A 26100-nucleotide genomic window follows, 5' to 3' on the forward strand; every position below is an offset into this window, starting at 1 on the left:
ATGTGGGGTGACCCCAGTTTACAAGGCCTACGTGGGAGGGAGGAATGCAGTAGACAGCACAGGGCCAGGAGGGGTGAGGTAAACGAGGCAAAACCTGTTGTGTGCTGTCAAGTCGATTCCGGGAGTCAAAAAATTCAGTGATCAAGATGAATCTCTTAACATGTTTTTAAAAATCAAAATTAATGCCAAACACCCATGATGCACACAATATCACAATTTTAAACAAAACCAGACTCACTATTGCTGATTCCTCCTTTTGCCTCTGGCTCCAGGACGGTTCCACCCAGCCCTGAGTAAACTAAAAACCAAACCCGTTGCCCTCGAGTAGATTCCAACTCCTAGCAACCCTATAGGACAGAGTACAACTGCCCCATAGAGTTTCCAAGGAGCACTTGGTAGATGAGAACCGCTGAACTGTTGGTTAGCAGCCAGGCTCCTAACCACTACACCACCAAGGTTTCCCAGCCCTGAGTACTATCTGCCAAAACCGGGGCGAGAAATTCTCCCCACAGGTGCAGCCCTGGCTACCAAAACTAAACAGGTGGGTGTTACAGCTTAAAAGACTTAGGAGACACAGAAAGCGAACACAACGTGTGCAACTTGTTTTGATACTGATTCAGACATAATCAGCTATAACACGGAGCCCTGGTGGCACAGTGGTAAAAGCGCTCTGCTACTAACCAAAAGGCTGGCAGTTTGAACCTACCAGCCGCTCCACAGGAGAAAGATGTGGCAGTCTGCTTCCGTTAAGACCTACAGCCTTGTTTAGAACCTATTATACCACCACCGTAGTCAAAACAGCCCGGTACTGGTGCAACAATAGATACACAGACCAAGGGAACAGAATTGAGAATCTAGACATAAATTCAACCACCTAGGAACAGCTGGTATTTGACAAAGGCCCAAAGTCCATTAAATGGGGGAAAAGACAGTCTCTTTAACAAATGGTGCTGGCATAACTGGATATCCATCTGCAAAAAAATGAAACAAGACCCATACGTCACACAATGTACAAAAACTCAAAATGGATTAAAGATCTAAATATAAAATCTAAAATAATAAAGATCATGGAAGAAAAAAATGGGGACAATGCTATGCTAGGAGCCCTAACACATGGTATAAACAGAATACAAAACATTACCAACAATGCACAAACACCAGAAGAGAAACTAGTTAACTGGGAGCTCCTAAAAATCAAACACTTATGCTCACTCAAAGACTTCACCAAAGAGCAAAAAGACAACCTACAGACTGGGAAAAAACTTCTGGCTAAAACATATCCAATCAGCATGTGATCTCTAAAATCTACAAGATACTGTAACACCTCAACAACAAAAAGACAAACAGCCCAATTAAAAAATGGGCAAAGGATATGAACAGGCACTTCACCAAAGAAGACATTCAGGTAGCTAACAGATACATGAGGAAATGCTCAGAATCATCAGTCATGAGAGAAATGCAAATCAAAACTACAATGAGATTCCATCTCACTCCAACAAGGCTGGCATGAATCCAAAAAACACAAAATAATAAATGCAGATGTTGTGGAGAGACTGGAACACTTACACTGCTGGCGGGAATGTAAAATGGTACAACCACTTTGGAAATTGATTTGGCATTTCCTTACAAAGGTAGAGACACACACGATCCAGCAATCCCACTCCTTGGAATTATCCTAGAGAATTAAGAGCCTGCACACAAATAGATATATATGCACACCCATGTCCACTGCAGCACTGTTCACAACAGCAGACAGATGGAAACCAAGGTACCCATCAGCGGATGAATGGATAAACAAATTATGGTATATTCACACAATAGATTACTGCACAATGATAGGGAACAGCAATGAATCCCAGAAACACATTACATGAATGAATCTGGAAGGCATTATGCTGAGTGAAATTAGTCAGTCACAAAAGGACAAATATTGTATGAGACCACTATTAAAGAACTCTCGGAAAGGTTTAAACACAGAAGAAAACATTCTTTGATGGTTACAAGGGTGGGGAGGAAGAGAGAGAGGTATTCACTAATTAGACAAACCAAAAAAACCAAACCCAGTGCCATCGAGCCGATTCTGACTCATAGCAACCCTACAGGACAGAGTAGAACTGCCCCATAGAGTTTCCAGGGAGCCCCTGGCAGATTCAAACCGCCAACCCTTTGGTTAGCAGCTGTAGCACTTAACCACTACGCCACCAGGGTTTCCCACTAATTAGATAAAAAATAGTAGACAAGAATTATTTTAGGTGAAGGAAAGGACAACACACAATACAGGGGAAGTCAGCACAACCCAACTAAACCAAAAGCTAAGATGTTTCCTGAATACAAGCAAACATTTCGAGGGACAGAAGAGCAGGGGCAGGGGTCTGGGGCCCATGGTTTCAGGAGACATCTAGGTCAACTGACATGACAAAGTTTATTAAGAAAATGTTCTGTGTATCACTTTGGTGAGTGGCATCTGGGGATTTAAAAGCTAGCAAGGGGCCATCTAAAGATGCATCAATTGGCCCCAACCCACCTGGAGCAAAGGAGAGTGAAGAACACCAAAGACACAAGGAAAACATGAGTCCAAGAGACAGAAGCAGCCACGTAAACCAGAGACTCCATCAGCCTGAGACCAGAAAAACTAGATGGTGCCCAACTACCACCAATGGCCGCCCTGACAGGGAACACAACAGAGTCCCTGACTGAGCAGGAGAAAAGTAGAGTAAGGAACTCAGATTCCAGTGAAAAGACCAGACTTAACGGTCTGAGACTAGAGGGACCCCAGAAGACATGGCCCCTGGACTCTCTCTTAGCCCAAACTAAAACCATTCCTAAAGTCAACTCTTCAGACAAATATTAGACTGGACTGTAAGACATACAATGATACTTGTCAAGAGTGTGCTTCTTAGCTCAAGTAGATACATGAGACTAAATGGACAGCTTCTGTCCAGAGGCGAGATGAGAAGCCAGAAAGGGACAGGAGCTGGTTGAATGGACATGGGAAATACAGGGTAGAGAGAAGTGTGCTGTCACATTATAGGGAGAACAACTAGGATCACATAACAATGTGTGTATAAATTTTTGTATGAGAAGCTAACTTGAACTATAAACTTTCACTTAAAGCACAATAAAAAATATTTAAAATGCAAATTTTATGTTATATATATTTTATCACAATAAATATATTTAAAAAAGAAAAAGACTGACAGTCTTGGAAACCCTACGGGGCAGTTCTACTCTGTCCTACAGCGTCACGATGAGTCAGAATTGACTCGACAACAGTGGGTTTTGGTTTACTTGGAATTGTAAAACATACAATAAAACATACAATTTTGGGACACAGGAGAAATATAAACATGAACTGGGTATTAAACCCACTTCCGCTGAGTCAACTGCCACTCACAGGTATGAGATGATATAAAAAAATTATTTCTAATTTTGTTAGGTTCATGGTTAATGGCATTGTAATCTTTTTTACACCAGCTGGTTGCCACTGAGTTGATTCCAATTCATGGTGACTCCACGTGTGTCAGGAAGAATGTTCCACAGGATTTTCAGTGGCCAATATTTCAGAAGCAGATTGCCAGGCCTTTTTTCAGAGGCACCTCTGGGTGGACTGAATCCTCCAAACTTTCAGTTGACAGCCAAGCACTTAACCCTTTACGCCACCCAGGGCAAGTGATTGTTTTAAAAAAGGCCTTACTTACTGGAGATAAGTACTGAAGTATTTACAGATGAAATGATGTAAGATACACTACTTGCGATTTGTTGTAAATATTTCAGAAAAAAAAAGGCAGGAGAGATGAAACAAGATTGGTAAAATGTTAGCATCTGCGGAAGCGGGGGGGTGCACTGGAAATTATTATATGATTCTAATTTTTTACAAGTCTGAAAGTCCCTGTAATTCAGTTTTAAAAAATGAATCCTTTGAACCACTCAGACAGCCCACCGACACGCTGCTGTATACATCTCTAGGAAAAACCAGCTGATATTTTTAATACAAGGCCCCTGGTGGTGCAGTGGTTAAGAGCTCAGCTGCTAACCCAGAGGTTGGCAGTCTGAATCCACCAGCTACCTATGGGGCAGTTCTACTCTGTCCCATAAGGTCACCATATGTCGGAACTGACTCAACAACAACGGGTATTTTTAATATGTGCCAGGAACTGAGCTTAGCTCCTTGAAGACTCACAGCCATGTTAGAAACTGTGCAGATTCATAGAAGTGCCCTTTAGCAAGTTTACACGACTCACCCAAAGCCACGTGTGTGGAAAGGATGTAGCTGGCTCGGGAGCCCCTCCTCTGAGACCCCACATCAGACCATCTGTGTGAAACCACAAGGGCCTCACAGGTAAGGCAGCCAGCCATACAGCTCTTCACGTCCCTAGTGGTACCCGAGACACAGGAGCCACCAGGACAGTCATCTAATCGAGGGAGAACAGCTGGAATCCCTGGCTCTGAATGGAGGCTCTGAGGCTTACTGCTGAGTGACCTCGGGCAAGGGACTTCATCCTGCTGTCTCCCCGTTTCTTTGTCTCTAGGGAGCAACAAGGCTTGTGTTACCATGAGACTACCAGTGTGGTTGGGGCAATAGTGAGTTAATAAGTGTAACCTGCTCCGAAGCCTGTCTGATGCACGGTGAGCACTGATGGAGAGCTGGCTGCTGTTACATTCTCATTACCGGGTTCTCAGTGAAGCTGAGTGACCAGGACATAACCTCAGGCAAAATCAGAGCCATGTACTCCGCCTGTCTGATGCACGGTGAGCACTGATGGAGAGCTAGCTGTTGTCACACTATCATTGCCAGAGTTCCCAGTAAAGCAGAGTGACCCAGAATACACCCTTGGGCAAACTCAGAGCCTGTACTTTTCCCTGGCTTTTGACAGGGCTTCAAACTGGTTTGTTCTGGTTCAACACTCCCCGTCCCCCCGCCTCAGAATCTGCATTTCGAACAAGTTCCCAGGAAGTTATACAGAAAAATCACCCAGGGATCTTATTAAAATGTAGATTCTGATTCAGTATATCTGGGGTGGAACTGCAAATTCTCAGCAGGGGTTCCAACCAGAAGGAACCTGTTTGAAGCTCTGGTTTTTGACCACACAACTTGAGAGGTGGGCTCCCATCAATCACATGAAAGCCAGTGTGTAGTGACCAAGATCAATGTTGCCATGTTGGGAGGAAACAAAAACTCTAAGAATGATAACCCACGTACCCCAGCCCAGGCCCAAAGCCACAGCATCACACTAGCTTTGCCAGCTTCCTGTCAAGGGGCTTACAGTGTTTATAGGATTTAAAAATACCCCAGATGAACCTGGAATTTTGGCCAAGCTAGGAGGTGAGATACTCCCTGGGCCACAAGCCAGGTGGGTGCAGAATCGGGCAGCAGACCTGGGGCCAGCCGCACTGGGCCCAAGGAGCGGATGGGACCAGACGCCGGCACAAGGCAGGAGCAGAGCCCCGTCAAACGCAGCCAAAACACAGGGAGACAGAGCACAGCAGGCAGTCAAGGACAAGGTCCGGATGATGCAGGAACTACCTGAGCTCAGTCAGGTGGAGGACGGCTCAGTCGGCCTGCTGCTTTACCAGCTACGTCCTGCCTCCTTGGCAGTTATGCTCGTCCAGGAAGTGGTAATGACCAACCCACTCAGGTCTTACCAGACCCTCTGGTGGACCCTTACCTTGCTGTTCCTCTGGCACCTGTGCCCCAGCCACTCTCACCCCAGCCTCCAGGGGCACCCTGCTCTAACACCCAGAGCACTGAGAACTTATCACTTCAAACGCACTCACAGTGACAAGCAAACAATGACGAGGACTATCGGGCCCTTCCCATGTGCCAGACCCAGGCTAACAACGTCACAGAAATCTCAGTTTGCCTCCAGCAACCGCACATGGAGCCCTAGTGGCATAGCGCTTAAGAGCTCAGCTGCTAACCAAAAGGCTGGCAATTCAAATCCACCAGCCATTCCTTAGAAACACCATGGGGCAGTTCTACTCTGTCCTGTAGGGTTGCTATGAGTAGGAATCAACTCAATGGCAAAAGGTTTGGTTTTGGTTTAACCCCGTGTGGAAGGCGCTATGATGCCCATTTTGCAGATGGAGAACCTGAGGCTGAGGGAGCCCACAAACACCCTGCTGGGAAGTGTCAGTTCCCTCTGACTTCCGGGTCAGTTCACAGCACACTGCGTCCTTTCCTGCGCCACCCTGTGTAAGGCTGGAGACAGGAAACAGGTACTGTGGGTGAACTACCTTGGTGATGAACTGAACAACCTGGAGCAATGGCCCTACGGCCCGAGCATGGCATCAGCAGGTTTCACGCTGCTTGTACTGAAGAACGTGCAGTCCTTATATTCTCCTTACTCTCAGCAAACAGGGTTATTTCCAACCCTCTAACCGCTCTCGCCCAGTCCTGAGAGCAGAGCCTGCAGCTCCATTAAGGCCTGCCACTTGCTGTGGGGACCATGCAGAGAGGAAAACCACACACCCTTCCCCGAAATGGGGGAAGGGAGAAGGCGGTGGGGAATTACCCATGCAGAACACAATGGTAAATGCAGTAACAGAATAACACCTGCAAATAAATAACACCAGGCACTGAAAGGCAAATTACAGATGGCAAACGATAAAGAGACAGATATAAATAAATTAAAATACGCTATTTTTTCCAAATGTGTTAAAAAAGAAAAAAAAAGAAAACTTTTCCTTGAATGCAACTACACTGTCAAACCAAGGACATCACTGAAATCTTAAAATAAATTAAAATACAGCCAGTTTCTGTCATGTGAATCCTATACCAGGAAACTGGTTTGCTATCAAAGGAAAAAAAAAATAATCAAATACATATTAAAAACTTATTTGATTTTTCATATAAGAAATGAAAAATATTATATTCACTAGTCTAAAAACTCATGAACAAGGAACTTAAAATTCCATAAGCATAAAATAATAATAATCACATACTAAATGTTTCAATGTTGCTGTAGGTACTGTCCAATTAGTTCCGACTCATACCGACCCTGTGTACAACAGAAGGGAACACTGCCTGGTCCTGTACCATCCTCAATCTTTGGTATGTTTGATCCCATTCTTGCAGCCACTGTGCCGATCCATCTCATTGAAGGTCTTCCTCTTTTTTGCTGACCCTCTACTTCACCAAGCATGATGTCCTTCTCCAGGGACTGATCCCTCCTGATAACATGTCCAAGTATGTGAGACGAAGTCTCCACATCCTCACTGCTCAGGAGCATCCCTCTTCCAAGGTGGATTTGTTCATACTTTGGGAAGTCCACGGTATATTCAATGTTGTTTACCAACACCACAATTCAAAGTCATCAGTTCTTCTTGGGTCTTCCTTATACACTGCCCAGCTTTTGCAGGTATATGACACAATGGAAAATTCCATGACTTGGGTCAGATGCACCTTCGTCCTCAAAGTGACATCTTTGCTTTTTAACACTTTAAAGAGGTCTTTTGTAGCACATTTGCCCAATGCAATACTTCGTTTGATTTCTTGACTGCTGCTTCCATGGGCGATGATTGCGGTCCAATTGTGAGGATTTTCTTTTTTTTATGTTGAGGTGTGATCCATACTGAAGGCTGTAGTCTTTGATCTTCATCAGTAAGTGCTTCAGGTCCTCTTCAGCTTCAGCAAGATTGTGTCATCTGCACAGTGCAGGTGGTTAATGAGTCTCCCTCAAATTCCAATGCCACATTCTTCATATAGCCCAGCTTCCTTTCTGACACATAACCTTTCCTGATTTTAAACCACTCTGCATCCCCTTGTTCTGTTTGAATGACTGCCTCTTGGTCTATGTAAAGGTTCCTCATAAGCACAATTAACTGTTCTGGAATTTCCATTCTTCACAATGTTATCCACAATTTGTTATGATCCACACAGTTGAATGACTTTGCATAGTCAAAAAAATACAGGTAAACATCTTTCTGGTATTCCCCGATTTTAGCTAAGATCCATCTGACATCAGCAATGATATCCCTCGTTCCACATCCTCTTCTGAATCTGCCTTAAATTTCCAGCAATTTCCTGTCAATGTACTGCTGCAACCATTTTTATCTTCAGCAAAATTTTACTTGTGTGTGGTATTAATGATATTGTTCAATGATTTCCACATTCTGCTGGATCACAAATCCAGATCTCTTCCAGTCAGATGGCCAGGCAGCTGTCTTCCAAAGTTCTTGGCAAAAATGAATGAGCACTTCCAGCATTGCATCCATTTGTTGAAACATCTTTTAATTGGTATTCCACCAACTCCTGGAACCTTGTTTTTCCCCAATGTCTTCAGTGCACCTTGGGCTTCTTCCTATAGCACGTTGGTTTGGGATCACGTGCTACCTCCTGAAATGGCTGAACAGTAAACAACTCTTTCTGGTCAGTGACCCTATGTATTTCTTCCATATTTTTTTCCTTTAAATTTTCATTGTGCTTTAAGTGAAAATTTATAAATCAAGTCAGTCTCTCATACAAAAATTAACATACACCTTGCTATATACTCCTAGTTGCTCTCCTCCTGACAGCACACTCCTTCCCTCTACTCTCTCTTTTCATGTCCGTTCCTCCAGCTTCTGACCCCCTCTACCCTCTCATCTCCCCTTCAGACAGGAGATGCCAACATAGTCTCACGTGTCTACTTGATTCAAGAAGCTCATTCTTCACCATTATCCTCATCTATCCCATAGTCCAGTCCAATCCCTGTCTGAAGAGTTGACTTTGGGAATGGTTCCTGTCTTGGGCTAACAGTAGGTTTGCGGACCGTGACCTCAGGGGTCCTTCTAGACTCAGTTAGACTTTAAGTCTTTTTTTTTTTTTTAACGAGAATTTGGGGCCCGCATCCCACTGCTCTCCTGCTCCCCCAGGGATTCTCTGTTGTGCTCCTTGCCAGGGCAGTCATCAGTTGAAGGCAGGTACCACCTAATTCTTCTAGTCTCAGGCTGATGCAGTCTCTGGTTTATGTGGTCCCTTCCATCTCTTGGGCGCATAATCACCTTGTGTCCTTGGTGTTCTTCATTCTCCTTTTCCTCCAGGTGGGTTGAGACCAACTGATGCATCTTAGATGGTTGCTGCTAGCATTTAAGACCCCAGACACCACTCCTCAAAGTGGGATGCAGAATGTTTTCTTAATAGATTTTATTATGCCAATTGATTTAGATGTCCCCTGAAACCATGGTACCCAAGCCCCCGCCCCTGTTACACTGGCCTTTGCAGCATTCAGTTTATTCAGGAAACTTCTTTGTTTTTGGTTTAGTCCAGCTGTGCTGACCTCTCTTGTATTCTGTGTTGTCTTTCCCTTCACCTAAAGTAGTTCTTATCTACTATCTAATTAGTGAACACCCCTTTTCCTCCCTCCCTCCCCACTCTCGTAACCATCAAAGAGTAAGATGGAACACGCAGAAATCAAATTGACCACATCTGCGGAAAGAGACGATGGAAAAGCTCAATATCATCAGTCAGAACAAGGCCAGGGGCCGACTGTGGAACAGACCATCAATTGCTCATATGCAAGTTCAAGTTGAAACTGAGGAAAATCAGAGCAAGTCCACGAGAGCCAAAATATGACCTTGAGTATATCCCACCTGAATTTAGAGACCATCTCAAGAATAGATTTGATGCATTGAACACTAAAGACCGAAGACGAGACAAGTTGTGGAATGACATCAAGGACATCATCCACGAAGAAAGCAAGAGGTCACCGAAAAGACAGGAAAAAAAGAAAAAACCAAGATGGATGTCAGAGGAGACTCTGAAACTTGCTCTTGAGAGTCGAGCAGCTAAAGCAAAAGGAAGAATTGATGAAGTAAAAGAATTGAAGAGAAGATTTCAAAGGGCCTCTCGAGAAGACAAAGTATTATGATGACATGTGCAAAGAGCTGGAAATGGAAAACCAACAGGGAAGAACACGCTTGGCATTTCTCAAGCTGAAAGAACTGAAGAAAAAATTCAAGCCTCGAGTTGCAATAGTGAAGGATTCCATGGGGAAAGTATTAAACGACGCAGGAAGCATCAAAAGAAGATGGAAGGAATACACAGAGTCATTACACCAAAAAGAATTAGTCGATATTCAACCATTTCAAGAGGTGGCATATGATCAGGAACCGATGGTACTGAAGGAAGAAGTCCAAGCTGCTCTGAAAAAAAAAGGCACTGGTGAAAAACAAGGCCCCAGGAATTGATGGAATATCAATTGAGATGTTTCAACAAACGGATGCAGCACTGGAGGTGCTCACTCGTCTATGCCAAGAAATATGGAAGACAGCTTCCTGGTCAACTGTCTGGAAGAGATTCATACTTATGCCTATTCCCAAGAAAGGTGATCCAACCGAATGTGGAAATTATAGAAAAATATCATTAATATCACACGCAAGCAAAATTTTGCTGAAGATCATTCAAAAACGGCCGCAGCAGTGTATCGACAGGGAACTGCCAGAAATTCAGGCTGGTTTCAGAAGAGGACGTGGAACCAGGGTTATCGTTGCTGATGTCAGATGGATCTGGGTTGAAAGCAGAGAATACCAGAAGGATGTTTACCTCTGTTTTACTGACTATGCAAAGGCATTCGACTGTGTGCGTCATAACAAACTATGGATAACATTGCAAAGAATAGGATTCCAGAATACTTAATTGTGCTCATGAGGAACCTTTACATAGATCAAGAGGCAGTTGTTCGGACAGAACAAGGGGATACTGATTGGTTTAAAGTCAGGAAAGGTGTGTGTCAGGGTTGTATTCTTTCACCATACCTATTTAATCTGTATGCTGAACAAATAATCCGAGAAGCTGGGCTATATGAAGAAAAACGGGGCATGATGATTGGAGGAAGACTCATTAACAACCTGCGTTACGCAGATGACACGACCTTCCCTGCTGAAAGTGAAGGGGACTTGAAGCACTTACTAATGAAGATCAAAGACCACAACCTTCAGTTTGGATTGCACTTCAACATAAAGAAAACAAAAATCCTCACAACTGGACCAATGAGCAACATCATGATAAAAACGGAGAAAAGGCTGAAGTTGTCAAGGATTTCATCTTACTTGGATCCACAATCAACAGCCATGGAAGCAGCAGTCAAGAAATCAAAAGACGCATTGCTTTGGGCAAATCTGCTGCAAAGGACCTCTTCAAAGTGTTGAAGAGCAAAGATGTCACCTTGAAGACTAAGGTGTGCCTGACCCAAGCCATGGTATTTTCAATCACATCATATGCATGTGAAAGCTGGACAATGAATAAGAAGACTGAAGAAGAGCTGATGCCTTTGAATTGTGGTGTTGGCGAAGAATATTGAATATACCATGGACTGCCAGAAGAACAAATCTGTCTCTGAAGAAGTGCAGCCAGAATGCTCCTTAGAGGCAAGGATGGCGAGACTGAGTCTTACATACTTTGGACATGTTGTCAGGAGGGATCAGTCCCTAGAGGAGGGCATCATGCTTCGCAGAGTACAGGGTCAGCGGAAAAGAGGAAGACCCTCAACGAGGTGGACTGACACAGTGGCTGGAACAATGAGCTCAAGCATAACAATGACTGTAAGGATGGCGCAGGACTGGGCAGTGTTTCGTTCTGATGTGCATAGGGTCGCTATGAGTCGGAACCAACTTGACGGCACCTAACAACAACAACAGCAATTCCACTCAGCATAATGCCTTTCAGATTCCTCCATGTTATTAAGTTTCATGGATTTATCACTGTTCTTTATCGATGTGTAGTATTCCATTGTGTGACTATACCATAATTTATCCATTCATCTGCTGATGGGCACCTTGGTTGCTTCCATCTTTTTCCTATAGTAAACAGTGCTGCAGCGAACATGGGTGTGCATGTATATATATATATATCTGTTCATGTAAAGGCTCTTATTTCTGTAAGATATATTCCAAGGAGTGGGATTGCTGGATTGTATGGTAGTTCTAGTTTTTCAAGGAAGCGCCAAATCAATTTCCAAAGTGCTTGTACCATTTTACTTTTCCACCAACAGTGTATAATTGTTCCAGTCTCTCCCAGAACCTCTCCAACACTTATTATTTTGTGTTTTTTGGATTAATGCCAGCCTTGTTGGAGTGAGATGGAATCTCTTTGTAGTTTTAGTTTGCATTTCTCTAATGTCTAATTATCATGAGCACTTCCTCATGTACCTGTTACCTGAATGTCTTCTTTAGTGAAGTGTCTCTTCATATTCTTTGCCCTTTTTTAATAGGGTTATTTGTCTTTTTGCAGTTGAGTTTTTGTAGTATCATGTACATTTTAGAGATCAGGCGCTGATGGAAACGTTATAGCTAAAAACTCTTTCCCACTCTGTAGGTAATCTTTTTACTCTTTTCGTAAAGTCTTTGGATGAGCACAGGTGTTTGATTTTTAGGAGCTCCCAGTTATCTAGTTTCTCTTTTGCATTGTTAGTAACGTTTCTTCCATATTCTTTTGATGCATTGTTCAGTATTTTGACCATGGAATCCTTCAATATTGCAACTCGAGACTTGAATTTTTTCTTCAGTTCTTTCAGCTTGAGAAATTCTGACCATGTTCTTCCCTTTCGGTTTTCTAGCTCCAGGTTTCTACACATTTCATTATGATACTTTATCTTCTCATGCAGTCCTTTGAAATCTTCTGTTTAGCTCTTTCATCATTTCTTCCATTCACTTTAGCTACTCTGTTCAAGAGCAAGTTTCAGTCTCTTCTTACACCCATTTTGGCCTTCTTTTTCTTTCCTGTCTTTTTAATGACCTTTTGCTTTCTTCATGCATGATGTCCTTCATGTCATCCCACAAGTTGTCCGGTCTCCGGTCATTAGCGTTCAATGCATCAAATCTATTCTTGAGATGGATCTCCAAATTCAGGTGGGATATGCTCAAGGTCATACTTTGGCTCTCAGGGACTTGTCTTAACTTTTTTCAGCTTCAACTTGAACTTGCATATAAGTAATTGATGGTCTGGTCTAGTCATCCCCTGGCCTTCTTCTGACTGATGATATTGAGCTTCTCCATTGTCTTTTTCCACAGATGTAGTTAATTTGATTCCTATGTATTCCATCTGGCGAGGTCCACGTGTATAGCTGCCATTTATGTTGTTGAAAAAGGTATTTACAATGAAGAAGTCGCTGGTCTTGCAAATTTCTATCGTGCAATCTCCAGCATCATTTCTATCACCAAGGTCATATTTTCCAACTACCGTTCCTTCTTTGTTTCCAACTTTTGCATCCCAATCACCAGTACTTATTAATACAGTAATCCCCCCCATCCATGGTAGATACGTTCCAAGGCCCCCCTCAGTGCCAGAAATCGCAGCTAGTACCGAACTCTATATGTACTATGCTTTGTCCTATATGTACATACCTAGGATAAAATTTAATTTATAAATTAGGCACAATAAGAGATTAATAACAATAATAATAAAATAGAACAATTATAACAACATACTGTAATAAAAGTGATGTGGATCACAGAGTGGCATGGCATGAGATTTCAGCATGCATAAATGTATTTCCCAGCTCTGTCCACTCAGATGGCCTAGATGCAGCGAACCCCAGTAGCAAAAAGCACACTCTGCTGCCAAATTTTGGTTTCTAATTACCATTCTCTAATAAAAAGAAACAGGGCTTCAGGGGCCTGGGGGAGGTTGTTACAAAAAATATTATACCAGGCAGTATTTCACACATAGGGTCACTGTATGAGTCAGAACCAACTCAACAGCACCTAACAGCAACAACATATATTGTGAACAGTGGAGCAGTGATTGCTTGGCTATTAACCAAATGGTCAGGGACTCACGGATGTGACAGTCTGCTACATAAAGATTTACAGCCTTAGAAACCCTGCGGGAGAGTTCTACTATGTCCTACAGGGTTGCTATGAATCAGAATCAACTCGATGCAGTGGCAATGGGTAGACATCACAAATGGCTAAAGGGGGCAAAAAAGAAAAAAAAAAAAGAGAGAGAGAGAAACAACAGTAAAAACAGCAACGTGAAGGGGAAAGAAGAGTGAGTGAAAGGCAGAAAAAGAGCAAGGGTCAGACAAAAACAAGGGAAGACCTATGCAAAGAGCAACCACAAAGGGCAAGGGCAGCCACAATGCAAGAGCTGGGAGGTGGGGAGTTTGAAATGCAGGGGTAGGGCCTTAGGCAATGGGCTCAGCTTTCACCTGTAATCTACATTAAATGTTAATAAACGTGCTGTCCACTTAAAGCGCTGTGTTCTACCTGAGCAATTAAAAATGCAGCTGGATCATAACAGAGCAGTTTCAGTGAAGTAACATGAAAGGCACTTAAAAAGTAATGCCATGAACAAATACAGCAGAATTTGCCCATTGAAATGAGCAAAGCCTTTCACCAGCAGAAAAGGAAATAGGATTTGGAGCGTGTCTTAGTCATCTAGTGCTGCTGTAACAGAAATAGCACAGTGGGTGGCTTTAACAAAATTTATTCTCTCACAGTCCAATAGGTTACAAGTCCAAATTCAGGGCGTCGGCTCCAAGGAAAGGCTTTCTCTGTCTGTCACCTCCTCAATCTTCCACTGGTCGAGGAGCTTCTCAATTGCAGGGACCCTGGTGTCTAAAGGATGTGCTCAGCTCCTGGTGCTTTCTTGGTGGTATGAGGTCCCCAACTCTCTGCTTGATTCCCTTTCCTTTTATCTCTTGAGAAATAAAGGGTGGTGCAGGCCATACCCCAGGGATAAGGATCAGGGACATGACCTGAGTACGGGTGGTGTTACAATCCCACCCTAATCCTCTCAACATAAAATTACAATCACAAAATGGAGCACAACCACACAATGCTGGGAATCATGGCCTAACCAAGTTGACACATATTTCTAGGGGGTACACAATTCAATCCATGACAGAGTGTGACCAATCTGGGTCCACATCCCAGCTCCCCCAATACACAGCCATACGATATCAGGGAAGTTGCTTCATTCTTCTGAGGCTGTTTCCTTATCTACTAGGTGGAAATGATACTGCCTCTCTCAGTGTACAGTTCTAAGGGCTAAATGTAGACCCTGTCAATGGGAAGACTAGCCCAGCGCCAGGTACAGAGCAGTCACCCAGGATATGTTGGTTTTCTTTTCCTCTTATTGTAATAATGTTGCCATTACTTAACCTGGTTTTCTGACATACGTTCTGAAGTTGTTGGCCAGGTGAAGAAGGGGAGAAGCGTTCCAGGTAGAAGGAAGAACATATGCACAGGTGGAGAGAGGCAATGGAGAACAGGTCTTCTTCCAAAGACTGCTAGAACGCAGGGGCTGACTTTCAGGGTATGGAAGGATGAGACAGGGTCAGAAGAAGACAAGGACAGAGTCATTCTTCACCAACACCACAATTCAAAGTCATCAATTCTTCTCCAGTCTTCCTTAGTCACTGTCTAGCTTTCGCATGCGTACGTGGTGACTGAAAACATCATGCCTTGGGTCAGGCGCACCTTAGTCCTTAAAGTGACATCTTTGCTTTTCAACACTTTAAAGAGATCTTTTGCAGCAGATTTGCCCAATGTAATGAGTCGTTTGATTTCTTGACTGCTGTTTCCACGGGTGTTGACTGTGGATCTGAGTAAAATGAAATCCTTGACAACTTCAATCTTTTCTCCGTTTATCATGTCGCTTACTGGTTCAAATATGACATGCCTCATATTCCATTTATCAAAATGTTTCCTCTGTCCTTCTCTTTTTCTACACCACAAATTTTAGGCTTCTCAGGACTGTTCTCTTCTGTAGATGCTAATGGAATTTGAGTTCTTTGCTATGAGAATATTTAAAAAAAAAATTTAGAAAAAAAAGGGGGAAATGCTGTCTTCCCACATGGCTGCAGAAAAGCAGACACCATTCTACATCATAGAGTTATTCCTGATAGGGGTGAACTGAGAACATTCACCAAGTGTCAGCCTGAGTCTCCTTTCCAGGGTGGAGACCTACATTCAAGAGCATAACTGCGCTGTTTTCTATTTAACAAAGCTGTTATTTAAGACACTTAAGTTTTAGAGTGTTGTTATACACTTAAGATTTCCTGCATCTCCCAAAGACTGCAATTTGACTGGCTGTCTTAATAATAATTAGCATAATTTTTATACAAAAACTTCTGTTGACTTAAATCTTAGGACCCCGGTCAACCTGAAGCGGAACACTGGCACTCTCTGCTTCCCCCTTCTGGCCTGACGGCTAAAGAAACCCAAGACTTCATTCAATTCCTTATTCACACAAAGGGCTTGAAAGACCAATTTATTTAAGTTAACCCAGGCCAAAGGGGAGTGGAGGAAAGTAGCAGGGCAGAGGAAGCTGGCCCGTGAGTGCACCGCCGGGGGCGAGGATGGACTGAATGCTACCTGGGACCTGACAGCAGAAACCCTCAGGACACAGGAGGCCCGGCGCTGCTGACCACCACTCTGGAGGTGACTGCTCTCTTGAGGCTAGGCCTCAGTTCCCTCACTACGATCATCTATCTACACTGAGGAACGATGCTAACAGCTCTGCAAAGTTCCAATTATATAGACCTCGTTACCACAAGAAGTTCCCTTGGGTTGTTTTTGTTTTAATAACACTGTTGTCCTATGCACCACAACATCATATAGACACCAACACAGCTGAATAAGATTTCAGCCTCAGGCTCTTTTGGGCTTTTTTTGTTGTTGGGAGGAAGGTCAGGGGTTGTGAAGTATTTCCCCGTGTTGTTAGAGGGAAGGTGCAGGGCTGTCAGCTATTTTCAGCATTGTTGAGGGAAGGAGGGGGGCTGTCAAGTATTTCCAGTGTTGCTGGAGGGAAAGTGGGGGGGCTGTGAGGTATTTCCCAGCATTGTTGGGGGAAGGATGGGGGCTGTCAAGTGTTTTTCAGTGTTGTTGGGAGACAGGGGAGGAGGACATCAGATATTTACCAGTGTTTTCCATAGAGCCAGTGACCTCCCCACGTCAGCAGGCAGACCCCAGCCGTTGTTTTCTTCCAGTGATTTCGAAGCGTTTTAAAGAACACAGTCATCTTCTCTGCTGGCTTTGCAGAGCCTGGAACAGAAAAAAGAAAACCATTGATACCCAAGGCCAGCACACAGACCCCCTCTCACTCTCCCTGCCCTCCTTTCACCCTCCCCCTGCTTCTTGCCCTCCCTGACTGGCGGCTTCTACATCTTCTCCCTACTGGCCTCATCCGGGCCAGCTCCCACCCAGCCCTACCTTCTGTTCTTACTCTCTCCACTTCCTTCCACCTAAGTGCACCTTCCTTTCCTTCTCAGGGAACTTTTTCCTCACTGTATTAGGAGGAAAGGGGGACAGTAGTAAGAGAAAGGAAGCGAAGACCAGCCTTCTTCCCTTCTTCTTTCTCTTACACTCTCACTAAGCCACTAAGAGTACATGTCCATCCATTACATGCAAAGGAGCCAACAGTTAGTAATGTAAAGGGCTTATTCAAAACTATAAGAAAACACCTGGCCCTTGACAGAGAAATGAGCAGAGCACACATAGAGGAAACTCACTGGAGAGGAAGTACATGCGGCTTCATAAAAATGTCCAGCTTCCAGAGTTACAGGAGTTACAACAGGCTAGCACAGTGGTTAAGAGCTCAGCTGCTAACCAAAAGGTCGGCAGTTCAAATCTACCAGCTGCTCCTTGGAAACTTTATGGGGCAGTTCTACTCTGTCCTACAGGATCACTATAAGTCACAATCAACTCAACAGGAATCGGTTTTTTTAATCACTATTCAAAGTGGAACCCTGGTAGTGCAGTGGTTAAGCACTCAGCTGCTAACCAAAAGGTCAGTGGTTGAAACCCACCAGCAGTTCAACATTAGAAAGATGTGGCAGCTGGCTTCCATAAAGACTAGAGGCTTAGAAACCCTATGGGGCAGTTCTACTCTGTCCTATAGGGTCACTATGTGTTGGAGTCGACTCAATGGCAGTGGGCTTGGGTTTTCAGGTTTATCACTATTCACCTACAAAATCAATACATTTTTAAAAAATGATCATATTCACTGATAACAAGATAAAATGAGGTAGAGACTCTTACACACTCCTGAAGGGAAGGTAAATCGGGATAACTTCTCTGAAAAGCAAGGTTGTGACACAGCCTTATCCTGCTGTTGTCTTCCTGACTCTAACGGTCTGATGAATCCTCTAGCCACGTGCTGACCTGTGTATCAGCTCACCGCACTAAACTGGAACTCCAGAGAGGAAGAACTTGGACTATTCTGGCCACGGTGGTCTCCCCAGGGCCTACGGTAAGATCTGGCGGATGACAGTCATTCAGTAAAGATCTGTTGAATAAATAAGTTATGCAGTTATGAAATGCTTTTCACTGAGCATTTTTACTGATGTGTAAAAACCTCAAAATAAAATGTTAAGTGAAATCAACAAGATGAAAAGCCATATATCATTGGTATTATCCCGGTTATGTTCAAACATGAATGTAACTGGAAAAAGTACCAACAGAAATAGGCAAAAAATTTAAAAATAGTACCCCCTTGGTTGTTGGATGATGGGTGATATTTATTTTATTTTTAAAATTGCAATGTATTTTCTAAGTGGCGCAATGGTTAAGTACTTGGATGCTAACCAAAAGGTCGGAGGTTTGAAGCCACCAGCAGCGCCACAGGAGAAAAGACCTGGCGCTCTGCTCCCATCAAGATTTCAACCTGGGAAACCCTATGAGGCAGTTCTACCCTGTCCTATAGGGTTGCTTTGAGTGGAAAGCAACTCAACAACACACAACAATATGTTCAGTTGCTTCTGACTCATGGCCACCGGACGTGTATAGAATATAACTTCTCCACGGGGTTTTCCAGGCTGAGACCTTTCAGAAGCAGAACACCAGGCCTGTCTTCTGAGGTGCCTCTGGGTGGGCTCAAACCACCAACCTCTCAGCTAGTAGTCAAACACTTAACTCTCTGCCCCACCCAGGTATTTCTAAGTTTTCTATAAAAACCCAAAACACCCGTTGCCACTGAGTCAATTCCAACTCATAGCAACCCTATAGGACAGAGTAGAGCTGCTCCATAGAGTTTTCAAGGAGTGGCTGGTGGATTTGAACTGCAGACCTTTTGGTTAGAAGCCAAATGCTTAACCACTGAGCCACCAGGGCCCCGTAATGAATATATATTACTTTTTAAACAGTTAAAAACTGAAGCAATTTAACATCTTTAAATTTGTGGGTCAGGTAGGTAAATAAACCAAGAAAAAAAAAGTTGCTCTCACTAAAGATTCCAGTCCTTCTAAACACCATTGGATAAAACTTCTCTCAAAGCAAGAAACATCCTTCTCACAAGCAACAATGAAGCCGGTGCCAGAAGCCCACCCTCCCGTAATCTGGCATAGTCCAGGCCAGCAGAGACAGGGTCCCGTAGGCACATCTGGCCCATAAACAACTCCTCTCCACCCCTTTAACAGGCACCTGTGTGCAGGCGTTGTGCCAGGAGCTAGGGTGGAGAAGGACCAGTCTCTATTCTCAGGAGCTCACAACTATTAAACCCACAACCACAGTCAAGTGGGATGAACGAGGAGAGGTGCTATGGACTGAACTCTGTCACCAGAGAGTTATGCTGAGGTCCTAACCCCTGTACCTGTGAATGTGGCCCAGTTTGGAAATAGGGGTTTTATTTTGTTATGTTAATGAGGGCATACAGGAGGATTGTCTTCAGTCTGATTATTTTGGAGAGGTGTCCCTGGTGGCACAGTGGTTAAGAGCTTGGCTGCTAACCAAAAGGTCAGCAGTTCAAATCCACCAGCTGCTCCCTGGAAACTCTATGGGGCAGTTCTGCTCTGTCCTATAGGGTCGCTAAGAATTGTAATCGACTCAACGTCGAAGGGTACTTTTGGTCATAAAAAGCAGGAGACAGAGGCACAGGCATGCGCGTTAATGCGCGCGCACGCACACACACACGGGAGAGGAGACAGATGCCATGTGAGGGGCTGTCTACAAGCAAAGGAACACCAAGGATCGCCAGCAGACACCAGAAACTAGGAATTGCCAAAGCTGTGACCCTGATTTGGACTTTTAGTCTCCAGAACTATGAGAAAATAAATGTGTTCATTAAAGCCACCCAGGAGTGATATTTTTTTGTCACAGCAGCACTACGTAACAAAGACGAGGGGTGAGCACAGGCTCTGTGAGAGTCCCAAGGACAGACCCAACCTAGAGGGGGTGGTTTGTGGTCAGGGAAGGCTCCCCAGTGAGAGGGTCATTTAAGCTGAATCTTGAAGGATGAGTAGGAGTTACCAAGGAGCTAAAGAAGTTGATGCGCACAAAGGCATAAAGGAGAGCAAGGTGTGCTCGGGGAAACACAGGTAGAGAGACAGGTATGGACAGAGAGAAGGGTAAACTTGGAGGAGTGTCTAGAACAGGGATTTTGAAACTTTAGTACAGAATTTATTTAAAATGCAGATTCTTGGACACTATCCTCCCCCCCGCCCTGAAATTGATTCACCCTGGAAGTGGGCTGTCATCGGAATCGACTCAACGGCACTGGGTTTGGCTTTTTTTTTTTTTTTTTGGTTTTGGGCTGTCGTCCTCATTTTTAACAAGTACTCCCATGATTCTAAGGGAGGGCTTCACCATAGCACATTTTGAGAATCAGTGGTTTGGAGACAAAGGATGGTGGAGGAGGGCATGCAGAAAAGGCCAGAAAAGACTTTGAATGCACGCTAGGGGCTTTGGATGTCACGTTAAAGATGACAAAACACCTGTGAAGGGATTTAAGTGACACGATCATATGGACTGTAGAAAGGCCACTTTGATTTAAAAAAAAAAAAAAAAGGAGAATGGAAAAGAGTGGCAGAAGCTGAGATTAAAGCTAACAAGGGCCATCAGGAATTTACTACCATAACCTCTAGTACCTACATGAAGGAAGGAGCAATGGAGATAGAAAAGACAGATTCGGCAGATTTCTGGAAAACAGAATTTGGCAGGACTAGGACTAGTTGAAGATGAGAGAGGAGAAACCAAGTCAGGTTCAGTGCCTGGGCAACTGGGTGGATCACGACTGCAATCATTTAGATTTGGAATGTAGCTCTGTGGAGAAAGGAAGTTTAGGAGACAATAAGTTTAAAATGCCTGTGGGGCATCCAAGTGGGAGATGTCCTGTGGATGCCTGGACTGAGCAGTTGAAGCAAGGAGAAACTGTAAGGACAAAAGATAAGGATTTCTGACTCACTGGTGTAAAGGAAACCCTGGTGGTGTAGTTAACTGCTAGGGCTGCTAACCAAAAGGCTGGTAGTTCAAACCCACCAGGTGCTCCTTGGAAACTGTATAGGGCAGTTCTACTCTGTCCTACAGGGTCACTATGAGTCGAAATCGACTCAACGGCAATTGGTTGTTTTTCATTTTTTTGGTATAAAGGAGAAGTCTGAGTGCAGATAAAATCACACAAGCAGAGGGAAGAGAGTGAGAAGAATGCCAATAAAAAGTTAGAAGACAAACAGAGTCGATAAAAGTCTTGACCCAGTGGAGCTCCCTTTTGTCACAGACGAATGACTCAAGTATTCTAAAAAACAATGTGGAAATATGCAGGCCACCTGGTGCAATGGAAAGACTACTGCTCCAGGCTCCTGGGGCCTGGATTCTAGCCCTCATTTACAGGATCAAACGTAGCAACGATAGTGAGGATGGCTCAGGATGGGGCAGGGTTTTGTCCTGTTGTACATGGGACTGCCGTGTTGGAACCAACTCAGTGACACCTGATAACAACAATATGAGGGTACACCACCTGCTCTATGGCCTCATTTGCAGACAGGGTTGTGAATATGCCTTGTAAATTTTTCTATAAGGATGTAAACTGTCATCACAACATACAATATATTAGCTAATAATGTATATTCCTTCTAAGTGTGACCCCAATACTCCCTAGCATGGTTTTCTTTTTCAAAATGGGTGACAGAGAGCTTGACATAACCAATGCCATAATAAACCTGTAAGGTTCTCCTTCATCTGCCTGCCGCCTTCACGTACCTCTGTTAATGACTTTGTTTTGACCAAATGTTAATGACTTTGTTCTTTGTTTTAAACTGATGCAAATAACCTTTTATTCTGTCCGACCACCAGCGGCTTACAACCCCCACAGGAAAACTGGAGTCCAGGTATCCGTTGTGTATCTCTTTACTCTGAGAGTCCTTCTTCACTGTCTTGTAACGCACAGCTCCTTTGGCGATGCCATCTGCGGGCCGCGAAGGCACTTTAACTCTCCTAAGATTCTGTAAGCTCTAACGTGAAATTGCCCTTTGGGGCTCCACACTGACAGGGTGTCGCCGCCAGGCCCCGTGACGTCTACGCCCCCTTCATCCACGTTCTCCCTCTTTCTGAGTTGGACTACGCTTCACTGGCTCCGCTGCTCCAGGACACGGAGCTTAATCAGGGAACCTAAGTAACTTCCGAGTAACCACACAACTCTTATCCCAAGTCTCCGCAAAAGTACAGATTCCATACGTCCAGATCAGCATCTCTCCTGTGAAATGCAGTTGTCTTCCAAGGCCTCCCAAACTTCAGGATCTCGGGGCCCCCCGCCCCCCCTCCAGGTCTCGGGCTCTCGGGCCTCCCCCCCCCCGGGCCTCGGGCTCTCGGGCCTCCGCCCCGCGCCCCCCGCCCCCCCGGGCCTCGGGCTCTCGGTCCTCCCCTCCCGTTAGGCGCGGGCTTTCTCAGCAGGCGGCGAGCCCCCCGCCAACCCACCAGCCGAACCGACGCCACTCGCCCCATTTTACAGATGCGCACGGCGAGGCCAGCGAGGACGCTATTAGCGGAGGGTCCCACCCGGAGCGAGGGCTCGGGGACCCGGACCCAGGCCCCCGGCGCCCGCAGGGAGGGCGGAGTTCCCCGGGACCAGACAGAGCACGCGGTGCTCGCAGACCGTCCCCCGGCCCCGCAGCCCCGGCTACCGGGCCCTCGGCCGCGTCCCGGGCCCCTGCCCTGCGGGTGCGAGCGCCGCGCCCCGAAGCTGCACCGGCACTGCCGCACTCACCACGGCCGGTCCCGATCGCGCCACGACGTCCTGTGTCCGCGCTCAACGGTCCCTGCTTGTTCGCAGGAAACCGCGGCCACCGCCCTCGGGTTCCGGCCATCCCCGTGTTCCACCGCCCTCGGGTCCCAGCCGCCCCCGTGTTCTACCGCCCTCGGGCCCCGGCCGCCCTCGGGTTCCCGCCGCCCTCGGATTCCAGCAAGACAGGGCAGGGTGGGTGGGCTGGACAGGGGCCCCGGGACCGTCTGTGAGTGACGGACTGAAGCAGAGTCAGCTCTCACCATCAGGGAGAGCCCCTGAGAACTTCCGGTGCCGGGTCACGTGAGCACCTCCGCTCTCCCAGCGGTGCCGACACGCGCCCCTCCGGTGCCTGCAGCGGCCCTCAGACATGGTTCCGGAGGACTGCCGGCCAGCGAGGGCTGGTCCGCTCGCGGACAGACCGGCCGAGTGGACGTGCGCATGCGCCCCGCGCTCCCTGGTCTGTGCGGCGTGGCTGGTGGCGGAGCGGGCTTCCCGAGGGCCCACGATGAGTTCATGGCGGGCGCTCGGGACTGCTGGTCTCCAGCCCTTGCCGGGACCCTCGGGGAACGGCGCTGCTCTGCCAGCAGCTCGTGGCTCTCCCAGCTGACACACTGCCACCCGGGTACCCATTGCCATCCAGGCAGTTCCGACTCATAGCGACCCTGTAGGGCGGAGTGGAACTGGGCCATAGGGCTTCCAAGGACCGGCTGCTGGATTCGAACTGCTGGCCTCTTGGTTAGCAGCCATAGCTCTCACCCACTGTGCCGCCAGGGCTCCCCACACGTGGTACCGACTACTTATTGAAATTCTGACCTCAGTTGCCTGTCAATAACGTCACTGGCCCTTGAGGGCGTTGGAGGCACGAGCTGCCTGACATCCAAGAGCCCCAGTGCTGAAGGGGTCTTCCTACGTCTAATGTCTGTAGAATTTCCCCAATATGGTGGCAGACCGACAGGAGACCCGGTAGCTTGCCATTAGTCCAAAATCTGTTCTAAGGTAATGTTGTCAGGTACTCCCAACCAGGTCCCTACTGGGAGGACTGCGAGAGAACCTGAGCCTAAACCAGGGAGAAAGAATCCAGACGCAGTCTAAGGTGGCCCCAGGTCTTAATTTTTCACTCACTGAGGAGATGGGCTTTCGCTGCTGTGTGTACAGTGTTCTCATACATACATCTGCTCCTGTAACCTCCCTGCTCATCGCATACGTCAACCACACGAAGCTACATAGAGAGCATGCTAAACTTCTGTCTGTCGAGTACCTGGAAGGAGGGCACAGTGTGGCTCTCGCCTCTTGGTCACTTCTCCCTCCCTTTGCCACTTCCCTGCTCAGCCTAGCTAGGCAGGGCAAAGAGTTCATCGCAGGGTGGGACGTGGAGTGGCTGGTGATGGGAGCCTTGGTACAGGGGGAGTTGGTGCAGGACAAAAAGGTAGGAAGAAGGGAAGACCGAGAGAAAAAATAAACCACAGGTCAAACGTGGCCCCTTCCACCATCGAGTCTTAACTCCCTTGGTAATTACAATATTGGACTAAGTACTGTGTGTGCTTTACTTCCTTATCCACCAACCAGAAACCTGATTTTGTTCAGGGAATCCCCACTCACTTCCCAGGCCCGTCTGCCTGTGACTAACAACTATGGTAGGTGACTAGATAACTCTGACGCCGGTGCCCAGGGCTGGTTTACATCAGTTTACATTAATATACAGTAATTTCCCCTCCATTGCCAGGGATTGGATTAAGAATTGATGGTGTAGTTCAGTTTAGACCAAGGAATCTCAAGGTAAGGTCTACTGAAAGATACCTAAGAAAGGTTTCCGTCTGCTTGGAAAGGGGGACCCAAGAATAAGATGGTGACAAACCATGAAAACATCATGCTGAGTGAAAGAGCAAGTCACAGAAGAATACAAGTTGTATGATTCCACTTATATGAAATAGCCAAAAAAAACCCCACTTCCGTCAAGTTGATTCCAATTCATAGCAACCCTATAGGACAGAGTAGAACTGCCCCATAGAGTTTCCAAGGAGTGCCTGGTAGATTTGAACTGCCAACCTCTTAAGTTAGCAAACGTAGTATTTAACCACTACACCACCAGGGTTTCCATGAAATACTCAGAATATGAAAATCCATGGCGGGGGGTGGGGGGGACGGAGATTAGAGGTCTCCTAGGGTTGGGGTGGGGGAGAGGTTGGGGAGAAATGTGAGAGGATGCTAATGGATTTTTTTATGTTTACAGATACTTCTTTAGACTTTGTTTCTCCTAACAAAATGTATGAAATAGTGTTCCTTGGTATTTGAGCTTCAAATCCTTTCCTTATTGTGACCTTTAGTGTCCACACGTCTACTCCTCCCAGATTGGAAACATGTAAATGAGGCCTTTTGAGAAAGCAAGGCGTTCCTGGGGGGAAGATTATCTTCCTTGCTGCAGCCAAGACTTTGTAAGAACCCTCTCTTATTAGTTTCCTGGTCCTAGTTTCCTAGCACTGCCATCAAAAAGCACCACAAACCAGGTGGCTTAGAAAAACAAAAATGTATTCCTTCACAGTTCTGGAGGTTGGAAATCTGAAATCAAGGTGTTAGCCATGTCAATTCCTTTTGAGGGCTTTGTCCCAGACTATTTGAAATTTTCCAGCCAGAGTCTTGTTTATTCCGATCAAAAATATTCTGAAAGATTAAGAATTGATAGTAGAGTGAATACTGATTTGATCTGATTGTTTTCCTAACATCAAACTGACAAGCACTGAGGGACTCAAACTAGGTGTGAGAGGTAACGTTGAAACCTCGGGGACGCTGGGAAGGTCAGGTTAGGAGAAGTGGGCAGTATCCAAGGAGAAGAGAGAGAGATCTAAGGAAGGAAGTGAGAGGGTACCATTTCATTGGAAGCCCTGGAGATAATCACTGTGCCGTTGAAATCTGACTCTCTACGATAATTCTTTCTGGAACAAGGAAGGTGACAAGCAAGTATTTTAAAATAAATTTATGTTCTGAGCTTCGGTTGGCAGGTATGCCCAAGGACTATTTTGAAAGATTGAGTCTTCACTGAGTTCACAACTGTCTGTAGTCCAGACCTCACAAGTCAGACTCCCTAGCATATTAACCCAGACCAGCATTGCTTGTGGTGTGTTTTATAGAGCACCATTTCAGAGGAAAGTTAACAGATACCACAAAAAATAACAACAACCAAATAATAA

At 45.5% G+C, this 26100-nt stretch overlaps 1 protein-coding gene across 10 annotated transcripts in view; it reads right to left on the reverse strand.

Annotated features, from left to right (window-relative positions):
- AGK (acylglycerol kinase) overlaps window positions 1-23289 on the reverse strand; it is a 114718-nt gene extending 91429 nt beyond the window's left edge. The window contains exons 1-4 of one of the 10 annotated variants that reach the window (XR_010322581.1): window positions 22898-23142; window positions 18085-18208; window positions 17134-17207; window positions 16842-16965 (exon numbers count right to left, since the gene is read on the reverse strand). Coding sequence is in view for 3 of the 10 variants with exons in the window: in XM_064289630.1 (XP_064145700.1) it covers window positions 16842-16942 (101 nt within the window). In the remaining 7 variants the exon portion in view is untranslated. Of the gene's footprint in view, window positions 1-16841; window positions 16966-17133; window positions 17208-17961; window positions 18209-21894; window positions 22452-22897; window positions 23143-23175 lie in introns of those variants that run through there. The other 9 variants (XR_010322577.1, XR_010322580.1, XR_010322576.1 and 6 more) reach the window with 9 other exon arrangements.
- Window positions 23290-26100: the final 2811 nt, after the last annotated feature.

This window comes from Loxodonta africana, chromosome 8, assembly GCF_030014295.1.
Source record: "Loxodonta africana isolate mLoxAfr1 chromosome 8, mLoxAfr1.hap2, whole genome shotgun sequence".
NCBI lineage: Eukaryota > Metazoa > Chordata > Mammalia > Proboscidea > Elephantidae > Loxodonta > Loxodonta africana.